This window comes from Vombatus ursinus, unplaced genomic scaffold (assembly GCF_900497805.2).
Source record: "Vombatus ursinus unplaced genomic scaffold, bare-nosed wombat genome assembly UNPS02014830.1, whole genome shotgun sequence".
Lineage (NCBI taxonomy): Eukaryota > Metazoa > Chordata > Mammalia > Diprotodontia > Vombatidae > Vombatus > Vombatus ursinus.
Window position 1 is genome coordinate 13218126 of NW_020954608.1, and position 12210 is coordinate 13230335.

Genomic DNA, 12210 nt, shown 5'->3' on the forward strand with positions numbered 1-12210 from the left:
GAATTCTATGTACTTTGCCACCAAGTTGCCTCACATAATAATCCATCCATGCCTTCCTGAGTAACTATGACCACAAATATTCACAGCCCATTGACTAGACCCTCTGTGAATAAGACTTTTCACACTCAGAAAATATTTGGGCAGCAGTGGGCATAATCTGTCATTTACTAAAACCTTTCAAAATTGGGAAAATATTTTTATCTCTAATTTTAATGATTGCTCAAACAATTAGTATGTATTTATTAAATGCCTACCAGATGATAAGCAAGAATCATTTCTTGCTTTTCTTGTAGGCTACTTCCATAATAGGCATCCAGGAAAGGCCCTTCTCTTCAAATATAACTATTTAATCAATTTACCTATTCTTAATTCCTTCTCTTAAAATAATTCCTTTGGGCTAAGGCATTGTGTCTTCCAGAGACCCCTGTTAAAATGTACTTCTTAGGAGGAAGAACATCCATTAATACATCAGTGTGTGGTCTTGCTCATACCTGAGTAACGGAAAGATTTATATGTTAACATTTTCCAGAGGTAGAGGAGGCATTGTGTAGTAGGTAGAGCTTGCAGTTAGGACCATATGGGTTCATCTTGCCTTTGTTATCGCGACCTTGGGCAAGTGACTTCACCTCTGCATGCCTCACTCAACTCACTGTGACTTACTTATTTATTACGTTTAGACAAATGCAGACAATCTCAGTGCAGGGAATTCCCCACTCTGATGAAATCATAGAGCCTACACTGTGCAGTAGATTTTCGAAAATCAAATTTCTTTATTTTATTTACTTAGTGGCTGATATTTCGTTGCCAACTCTTGTAATTTCTTTCACTATGGCATCTTTCACAGACTTCTCTCCACTCACACAGCCATCATTTTATTTAGGGTCTCAAAACCTCTTTTCTGAACTATTGCAATAATCTTCTAATTGGTCCTACATTAATTCTTTCTGTACTTCAATTCATCTACCCATAAAGCAACCAAAATAATTTTTTCCTAAAGAGTAGGTCTATGTCCCACCCTGTTGTATACAATAAATGCCAATGACTCCCTATTATTTTCAGAATCAAATATAAAATATTTTGGGGGGATTTAATTTTTGTTCAGTCATTGCAGTTGTATCTGACTTATCGTGACCCCATTTGGAGTTTTCTTGGCAAGGATACTGGAGTTGCTTGCCATTTCTTTCTCCAGCTCATTTTATAGATGAGGAAACTGAGGTAAACAGAGTTAAGTGACTTGCCCAGAGTCACACAGCTAGTGACTAAGGCCCAATTTGAACTCAGGAAGAGGAGTTTTTTTCTGACTCCAGGCCTATCACTCTATCGACTGCACCATGTAGTTGCTCCTAGGATTTAAAGATATTCACAATTTATCCCCTTCTTACCTTTTCATTCTTCTTACATCATATCCCCCTCTGCACAAGCTAGAATCCAGACTTGCTGCCTTAGTCACTCTTCCTCACCTATAACATTCCTTCTCCCATTTTAGTTCCTTTACACTGGGTATTCTGAAAGCCTGTGTAACAGTGATGTGAAACTCAAATAGAAACAGCGGCCACTATACTATACATAAGGATCCTCGTAGGTCACTTATTTGACTTAGAAAATGACATATTGACATTATCTCTGCTTTGTTGCATTTTTATTTTTTTTTTAATGTTTCACAATTACATTTGGATCTGGTGCAATACCCTGGGCTTGGAGTCAGGAAGACCTGCGTTCAAATCCAGCCTTAGATACTTACTTCGTGTGTGACCCTGGCCAAGTCCCTTAACCTCTTTTTGCCTCAGTTTCCTCATTTATTAAATGGGAATAATAATAGCACCTAACTCCCAGGGTCATTGGGAGAATAAAGTGAGATGTTTGTAAAATTCTTTGCATATCTTAAAGTGCAATGTAAATGACACCTATTATTGTTGTTGGCGTTGTTATTAACTCAAGCAGGGATGCCATTTCCCCCCCCCCCCGGTCATTATAAAGAATTGTTGAATATCAAACATGGAAGAAGCAAGTCATGATGACACAGGTCATATTTGACTGATAGCGATTTTGATAACATGGAAGCCCCCATTAGATTACACATTTGAAAATATTTATCAAAATGGAATTTTATGTGGACTTTGCACTTGATATTGTGATGCTTTGCTATTGATTTCTGAGTTAAAGTACCTTAAATACTTCTTTCTTCTGTACTAATGTCCCTGTTGTTCTGTGAGGCATTTTTTTAAGGCAATTGGGGTTAAGTGACTTGCCCAGGGTCACACAGCTTGTAAGTGTCAAGTGTTTGGTCTGAGGCCTGATTTGAACTCAGGTCCTCCTGACTTCAGGGCCGGTGTTCTATCTACTGCACCACCTAGCTGCCCTGAGGCATTTTTTAAATCAAGGTGCTCTTTACAAGGGATTTTAATAAATAAGGGGGGGGCGCGAATATGTACAACACACTTTTAAGTTTAATTAGCATTCTTAACATTTCACCATCACTTTCTCAAGTCTAGAAAAGCTACAAAACAATAAATTAAACCTTGATTTGTAGAATGTACTGATTTCCAAGGTTTAAAATTTGGCAGTCAAGTCTCAAAGGCTTACTTTAGCATATCCCTGCCCCAGTTCCACTCAAATCCAACCATGTCAGACTACACGTATGAATATCTCAGAATCATAAAACTTAACAAGGAAATTATCCTAAATATAGAAGTTTCTGCTAATGCTCCATTCGAGTTTTCACTTTCACTTGTTTGGGTACATTTCATTTAAAAATACATATAAAAATATATAATTAAATAAGCAAAAAGTACTTATCTTAATATACCTAAGTTTTTCAATGAGAAGCAACTTGGAGTAATGGATAAAAAGCTGACCTCAGAGACATTAATTTCTGTCAACCCAAGTCTGACACTATGTGGGAAAATAACCTGCATTTCTCTGAGCAACCCTCTCAGTTGCAAAGAAGGTGCCAAACTGCATTGATAAAGGGAATGAATTTCTGATTAGTTTGTGGAATTATTAAACAAGAGCAGGCACACCCAGATTCTCTGAGTACTCACCAGGGAAAGCCAAAATGGCAGCAAGGAATAATGCTTCAATCAAACTTTGATAAGGCACAAAGAGTTTGGGGGCAATTGGTACAGAAAGTCTTGAGACAAACAGCACAGGGGTACAGAGGCAGATGGTTTGGAGATGGGAACGGGATGGTAGAGGAAATCAGGCAGTGTGGAGAAGAGAATAAGAGGAAGACAGGCACAGTTACTTATGTAATGATGGATTAGAGTCAGAAACACTGGACACCATAGACTCTGTGGGGAGTGGGAGGCCCAGGGTTCTGGGTCTCATTTTTATAGGGTTTTGGTGAGGGACAGATTAACTCTTATCCATGCCTCCTTGGATTAGTCCATTAACATATCCACATCATCTCAAAGTTATCAGCGATACTTCAGGATTAGCTCATTAACATATCCACATCTTCTCAGAGTTATCCATAACATTTGGTGGTCTGCTGATCTTACTGAGGATGTCTGGAGCTTATCTGAGGCTTGCAAAACATGGCAGTTAGCAGGACTAAAAATTCCTTACAACGAGGTCTAGCAGGCTTCCCCTGATTTAGTACATAGTCTCAGGATATGATTTTCAGTTAATATATAATACCATCTGGCAAGTAACTATTATGCTCCTTTGATTTATGATCTATGGGACAGTCTGTAAGTGACTTCCTGATTCTACTCAGCAGTCTTACTTCCTGCTATTGTTACTTTGGCAGGCAGCTGGATGGCACAGTGGATAGAGTGCCGGGCTGGAATCAGGAGGATCTGAGTTCAAATCTAGCCTCAAACACTTATTAGCTGTGTGACCCTGAGAAAGGCACTTAACCTCTGTTCATCTTGGTTTTCCCAGATGTAAAATCAAAAGCCTAGAAAAGGAAATGGCAAAACACTCCAGTATCTTTACCAAGAAAACACCATGGGGGTCACAAAGAGTCAGACAAGACTAAAAATGACTTAACAGCAATAAATTGTTATTGTATACTGGCTATTTATAAACTTACTATACTAACTGGAAAGGGAGGAGGTAGTCAGTGAACTAGGAAAAGATACAATTTTAACACAGGGAGTTTCCTCATCTGGCATTCTCTATATCCATGTTATCCCACTTCCAGTTGCCAACCATATCTAAATTGAACCTCCACGAAAATCCTACTTCAAAATTTCTTAATGGTAGAGAGTCAATCCTGGATTCTCAAAAGATACTTCAGGACCCTACAGGCTTTGGTAGGTCTAATTCCACAGAAAAATTCTCAAATAGTCACCTTTTTGAGTACAGAGAGTTCTTCATCAAAGGATTTACTAATAGATAGCAGCAGCAGCAGCAGCAGCAGCAGCATCTTCATGTAGGTGCTATTCTCAGTTATGAAAAGAAAACCCACATCTATGAAGTCATAGAAATTTTAGAGTAATAAAGCATTTTAGTCTAAAATTTAATTTTAAACTGAAACTCATTGCAAATGTAGTTTAAACTCTTTCTTCTTTGTCTCCAGGGCTACAGCTACTCACAGAGGCCAAGTTATATTCAAGGATGCCTTAGCCCAGCAGTTGTGTGAACAAGGAGGTAAGAGTTATTGCATTTTAATGTATTTCATCTATTTTACCTGTGTCCACATCATGCATGGAGGATGCTACAATATTGTGCACAGAGAGAACATGTCATTAATATTGCTTGATGGTGATATTTGGAATTGGTATTAGGGCCTTTAACATGCTATGTATTATGGATTTATTTTCTTTTCTATTATCATTTACACATAATAAATATACTATATGTATATATGTGTATATATATGAAAAGTAATTGAAAACTTTTTCATACTCCTAATATCATCTGACATCTGATGAGATATTGGTTTTGATAATTTCATAGATTTCTAAGAAACTCAGATTATAAAAAAGTTAAATATGTAGATCGTAACACAAGAAAGAAATAATTATTTGTAATGGAAAAGATGCAGTACCCTTCTGATGAAGTCTTTTGTTATGTTGAAATGAGAAGACAAAGCTCATTTTTAATTTACCAATCAAATTACATCCCAGCTTTATAATTTGCTAAAATTTGATCATTATACATTTACTAGTAGTTATAATTGCTAGGTTTGTTTCATCCAGGCTATCTCAATTTTATACTAATACATTTTGTGGATGATAGTTACCTAATTTCTATACAAATGGAGTAATGCACCATGAGGCCGTAATAGGTGTGCAGTTGACAGTAGTGCCTTGATTAATTTGGGTCTGTGCATAGCCACTTAGTCCTGATGCATCCCAACAGGACCATCTTTATATATGGACCCATGGCCATTTAGTGATCTGACTTAGGATTTAAAAAGACCAAAAATATTTAAAATTTTGTTATGTGACATCCATAAGCCGATGCTTGGGATTATTATGGTGGCAAAAGGAAAGGAACAATATTAACAACTGAAAAACCTTCTTACTAATTATTGTCTCCCTCTTATAGGAAACAAATTTGGATTAGGAAAGTACAGGGAACAAATTCAAATTATTTTCAAAGGGATAAAGAAAGCAAAAATTAAATAGTAGAAGCAACAAACACCTCCCAACAGGGGAGGTGATGCCATGACTGCAAGTGAATTGGATTTAAGTGAGGGAGGGCTGTGCAAAGTCACCAGCTTTACCTTCTCCTCCAGAGCCATCTGGGTCCAGTGGCGAGATAGAGATCAGGATGACTGGAGATGGTCCTGCAAATGACTACCTAGAAAAGAAAGGATAGATAATCTTGGTAGACATAATTATAGATACCTGGTGTGGCTGTATAGAAATATTTACATTTGAAAAAAACTGGTTCTCATTCAGGAAAGAAGTCAAAGGAGACTAAGACTGTGACTGCCAAAAGTAAAAAATGTTATTTCCTTATATTGGTTGCAAGCTGCAAAATGTCTTTCAGGCAAAAAAACAAAACACAAAAAACAAATACTGAAAAAACTTAAAGTAACTTGGAGATTTTTTTTTGGCAAATTCTAACAACTGCTCTGAGTATTCTTATAAGATATGTAAACTTCATGAATTATGCTTTTCTAAAACTAGGAAATAACAATAATTCATATTCATAGAGAAATGTTAAGAACAACTCTCTGAGTTAGGTAGTGTATATATCCTCATTTTGCAGATGAGCAAACTGAGGTTCAGAGATTTCATCTTGTGTATTTGAGTGTGAGTCTGGATTTAAACCTAGATCTCTGAACTTGAAGTCTTTCCATTATGCCACACTGATCTAAAGGGGTCCAAGATCAGTATCTTAAGTTGGAATTCTGGATCCACAAATAAATGGTTTAGAAAGGATCTTTTAACCTCTTGTTAACAGCAAAATAAACAGATCTCTCTCTAGCAGAGTGAGGCTTCCAAAGAGAATGTTGTTTAGACAGCATTTATATCAAAGCACCAGAGGTTTACAACTTGTACAACATCGCCCAGAAAGATGATGGCCTAAAAACTTTCATTGTAAATATTTCTGGGTAAACATATTAAATATCTATAATTATATAATCCCCAGACTCCTGATTTTTTTTTTGGCTCCCAGTCAGGTTTTCTAGGAACAATTCCTGTGACATGCTTCCACTTGAAAGTAGATATTTAAGTCTTTGTTTCACATTCTTATCAAAAAAAGGAAAGAAACGAACATTCAAAAAATCAATAATTGTGAAGGCAGAAAAGATGAGGTGTTGTGACTATCCTTTATCAATAGACTTTTTGTGAAATATTCAAGACAAAGGGTATTAAACTGATTCAGATTAGAATGAAAAATTCTATATAGGGATTTGAAGCCATATCTAGAGAATGATTGCACTATTTATAATAGATAATGAAAAAAAAGAACAATCCTATGGCTTGGAACCATATGAAGCCAGTGTCCTTACAAATGTGTTTGCAGTAAAAACTGTGCTGTTAAAAATGTTTGTAGTAAGATATACGTTGAAATAGACTAATGATACAGCTACTCACTGCTTTCTATGATGATAGAATCATAGAATTTTAAATCCTAAAGGGACCTCAGAGACCTCTTGCCCCACATGCTCATTTTCCAGATGAGGAAACTGAAGCTCAAAGAGTAACTTGTCTGTTAGTATGACTACCATGGTTTCCTAAATCCTACCTAGTCCAAGGAAGATAATAAATGTCATGTATATACCTAGCTTTTAGTGTGTGAGCTTCTTGGCACATGTCACAACCACACATATAGATGGCTTCACAAGGCCAGATGGTGGGCACCATGGCCTGACAGCTATAGTGTCCCGCAGAGCCCTCAAGGGCTGCTTATCATTTGCAAATGGCTCTAGAATCCTCTGTTGTTGGGTGAGTGAAAGTGAATAGAAAGAGAAGCAAGAGTGGTAGCCAGCTCATTTATAGAAAATGCTATCTTCTGTCTGTAATTTAAACCAAACTCTTTGGCTCTGCCCTAAGTCACTATCCCAATAATGAGCAAAAGGCCTGAGAATTATAGACTGTGAATACCAGCTAAAGTTCATTGGATCATGGTGCTATATGGTGTATGAACCTCATTCACATCTAACTGTTTTGGATTTTGTTATCATTTGGATAGGGAAAGCTAAAGTTTGCTGTCATAGTAACGATGAGAAAAGGACCTGATAGACAAATTGATAATGTGAACAAGGTTGGGGTGGGGAGCTTTTAAATTTTGTAAGTCCAACAGACTAAAAGCACCATTTATATAATGTGAGTTAAATGGAATTACTTTTTGCCAAACAAATTTGGTATAGTTTTTATTTGGAACGATTTGATTAGCTAGTAACTTCTGTGGCTACATTCTCTTGAACATTCTTACGCCAACTTATACATTTTCCAAAATCAGGTTCATCTTCCCTCTATTTGTCAGAAATGGATTTTACTGCTCCTATTTAGTTGTTAAATTCATACATCATAGTTGCTCAATGTCCCATGAAATTTTTTAAATGGATAAAGCTAAGAAAAGAGGTGTTTTCTCTACTTTTTCAAAATTTACTACTTCAAAAACAGAGGGTAATGGATCAGGAGAATTCAGTTCAATTCAACGAACACTTTTACAACATGTGCTCTCTGAGGATTCTGGCAGGAACAAAGAAAGGAAAGGGAATAAGCTTTTATTAAGCACCTACTATGTGCTGGGCACTATGCTAAGCACTTTACAAATATCCCTATAATAATCATGAAAGTTAGATACTGTTATTATTCCAGTTTGCAGTTTAGGAAACTGAAGCAGATAGAGGCTAAGTGACTTGCCTAGGGTCACATAGCTAATAAGTGTCTGAGGCTGGATTTGAACTTGGGTCTTCCTAATTCTAAGCCCAGGCTCCCTGGATTCCTAATTCCACTATACCACCTAACCATATCTCGGAGTTACAAAACTGTAATAAGATATAAATTCTTCTCTTCATAGTGTCTAATAGAGGAATAGAGAGTATGAAGAACTTTTCTGTAATAGAGAAAACTTGTACACAAATAGCTGTGATTTAGTGCAGAGAATTGTTCAATCCATTGCAGTGGGTTTGTGGAAATGTGAGTTTTCATAAGATAGACAATAATGTAGTGAATAATAGTGTATATTTTAATTCAGTCCAACAAATTAATCTCAACATTTATTAAATATCCTATGTCTAGGACACTAGGGTTAAAAAGACAAAAATGAAAATCCTCAAAGAGCTTATATAACTCATACAAGGAAAGGCATAACATCAAAGTTGAGAGGCTCAGGGAGATGAAGAAGGGAGCATGGGAGGAGAAATTCAAGGCAAAGGATATACTGCAGTTAACAGCAACAGATAGGCAAAGATACAACTTGGAATTTGAGGGGATGGGATAGATCCATGACTCAGCCAGTGGAGAGGTCCCACCAGGCTTTGGATTAGATCATCTTCAGGGTTTGGCAAAAGGAGGAAGGGAATCTGTGATTGTTTGAGAGGCTTCCCTTGACTTGATTAAGAATGCCGGAGTCCAGTCTCACACGATAGGTCTGCTTCATGATGTAGAAGAAGATTAGGGATTTTTATTTGGAGGGATGGAGTGAGAGTCTTTCTTGGCACCACTGATTGATCTCCCACTCCTGGTGTCACAGGGAAGGAGATGCTGCTTGGCAATATTACATGGAGTATGAGGAATTTTTAGTATGGAAAGTTCCAGGACTAAAAGATTTCAGAAAGGTATGGAGTAAGAAATATCTAGAGCAGAAACATCTTGTCTCTCTGCTGTATGCCACCCACCTCCCAAATAAGAGCTAAGTCTAGAAAACCAGAAAAGTTTTCTGTAGTATCACAAATGTGCGAAATGCAAAAGGCAGGTGGAACAGCACTAATGAAAATTTCAAGAAAGTACAGGTCATTTTCAGCAGAGGAAAATTCAGAATTCTTCAAAGAAAAGGATTCAGGCATCAACATGGATTTTAGTAAACAGAGATAGAGAAAGTCATGGATGCAGACGAAGATGCTATGAGAATGGACAATAGAGAATAATCCAATTGGCGTAATATATAGTAAGTGAAAGTACTCATTCAAGTCAACACATGTGACTAAAAAGTAAGATCTGGCAGTAACTAATATGGAAGGTGGTATTATTGGCATCTAGCAAACTAGGCACTTATCTAAAGGACCCAGTGGACAAAAGCTAGCATTTGGGTTGGTGTTATTTATCCTGAGGTGATTTAACATATAATTAGACAACCTTCAGTTCCGAAGACTATATACGTCTTACCTTGACAGCTTTATGTTGTCTAAAAGTCAAAACCCTGAAATTTATACCTGAGAAAAGTTTAACACTGATTTCTTTGAAATACGGGATAAGATGGTTTCCTTATAAGCTATTGTGGTATTTGCTTGATTTTCCCATATTCTTAAGGGTTAAATGTGAATTCATTTCTATGCAGTTACAATATTATAAAGACATAAAAATCATAAGTTTGTTCTGGTTTGCGAAAACAAACTTCTTGAAAATATAAAGGATAACAATTAATTTCAGTACAATAATTATTGAATATCTGCATGTTGATTATCCAAAATTATGTTAGATAATATTCATAATTATTAACATTTACTGTGTGTTCCTCCTTGGGGTTATTGTAAACCTTGGATGTGGTCTCATTCTCATTGAATGACCAGCTAACCTTCTTTTCTCCTTATATGTGTCCTTGACAATGCTCTTTATGCCACTTCTCTCTTAAAAGTCATTGCTGGCAACATGCTACAGTCTTCTTAGGTCCACCATGTGTCTTTCCATTGTCTTTTATTTGTAAATGTTTATTCTTCTGTGTGCAGCCACAGAGTATCACTTGAAAAATACTGGTGTTAAAGACATAGGCTTTTGAGGAAGTGAGCAGTTTGGAATCACTGAAATCACTTATTTAGTGCCTGAAGTGATCTCTCTCTGTCTCTTCCTTTTACTCAATTCTGGGCCCAGTTCACAAGTCTTTGGCCTTTTTCGTTTCTCGTTCCTGATCTATGTATACCTGATCCCAAGGCTACCTCTCTACACACTAAACCAGGAGGGCTTTAAGGGTACTCAAATTAAGTTAATATTTGTGGACTAAGAACTGCATAATACTAAACTTCCTCCAGTTCTTTGTCTTTTTCATTTTGTTTTGTTTTGGCAAGGCAATCAAGGTTAAGTGACTTGTCCAGGATCCCACAGCTAGTAAGTGTCAAGTGTCTGAGGCAGGATTTGAACTCGGGTCCTCCTGACTCCAGGGCCTGTGCTCTATCAGTGGTCCAGTTATTTTTCAACACTTCACTGTTACTGTGAAAGCCAAAGGGACCCACAAGCCTGGAAGCCATTTTGTGCTTTCTATCCCTTTCGCAAGTTTCTCTATCTCCCCAATCCCCAATACTTAACTTGGCGGCTGCCCTTTTTGTGATGAGTGACATTTACTCAGGCTGGTTCTTGAACAACAGGTAATCAATTGGTTTTGAGGACATCTTTACAACCTCTCCCCTTTGTAGATACCCCTTAGGTTTGTTCTCCATTGGCAAAGCCTTTGAGAACACAGTCTTCTCCATACCATAATTCGTCAAGGGAGTGAGATTTAGTCCTAGGTGGGGATTATGTGGGGACAGGGAGAAATTAGAATGAAAATAAGGGAGGGGGAGGGAAAGAAGAGCCAGAATTGATTACTAGGGAAGAAAAGAGAAAACAAAGTAGGTAGGTCTGATAAGTCTGGAGGAGGTAAATACTACAGATCATAAATTCCTTGAGAGAAAGATCCAATGAAGTTTCCCAGTACAGTGGTTTACTCCTAGAAGGCTTCCATTAAATATTAGTGAATTAAATTCAAATTTATCTTGCCGTTTTCTATCAAGTGTAGTCAAACTGCAAATTCTGCCACATTTTCCCCAGGTTGAGTTTCTGGTCTGGCTTTCAGGAGTATGATCAGAAGGTCAAGGGTAGATGACACCCTATCCCATAAGGAGAGCCTTTTTTCACCCCAAGGGCAGCCAACCCAATCACCAGCAGGGCGCGTGCTTATCTGAACGGCTTTCCCTCACTGCTCTGACAGTTACTTGCTAGCCATATGTTGCATGGGCTTCGGACTGTGCTACAGCTGCTGCCCCTCCTCCCTCATTCCTGCCCTCAGCACCAGGTTCTGTCTTCTTAAAACTCCCAAAGGTCCAGGCAGCATCTTAGAAAGGGGAATCAGTGCTTCATTGCACACTGATCATACATTCTAAAGATTTATTTTGGTTTTACTTTCATTCCACCCATTTTAAACTATGAGAGATGATCATTACATTAAGTGACAAAAATCAAGGGTGGTAAAAAAAACTCATCCCAACCTTAATCCATGGCCCTGTCTATAATTTAACTTGTTTTAAATATTAAGCAATCTTTCATACTAATCACAAGTATATTCTTGAACACATTGAAAACTATTTCTGCTCTGAATTTATAACATTTTGGAGGCTTAATTATCATACTTGAAGGTCAAACTGTGCTGTATTGCAATAAAATACCCCCAAAAAAAGTAATAAAGGAATTATTCCTGGGGAGATGAAAGTCTAGGTTCATAGCTCATTAAATGGTAACTTCACAGACCGTGTCTAATTTGTCATATTTAGCTCGGAAAGTTTAATACATTTGAATTACAAATTAGGCGAAAGGATACCTGAGGCAAAAATACCTTGGGTCTTTGAATACTATAGAAATTTGGAAACTATAGCTCCTTTAGCATGTT

At 37.2% G+C, this 12210-nt stretch overlaps 1 protein-coding gene across 1 annotated transcript in view; it reads left to right on the forward strand.

Moving 5' to 3' along the window:
* Positions 1-12210, forward strand: part of RELN (reelin) — a 549610-nt gene that overhangs the window by 206344 nt on the left and 331056 nt on the right. Inside the window, exon 4 of the mRNA XM_027838603.1 lies at positions 4526-4596. Within this exon, the coding sequence (XP_027694404.1) occupies positions 4526-4596 (71 nt within the window). The remainder of the gene's footprint in view (positions 1-4525; positions 4597-12210) is intronic.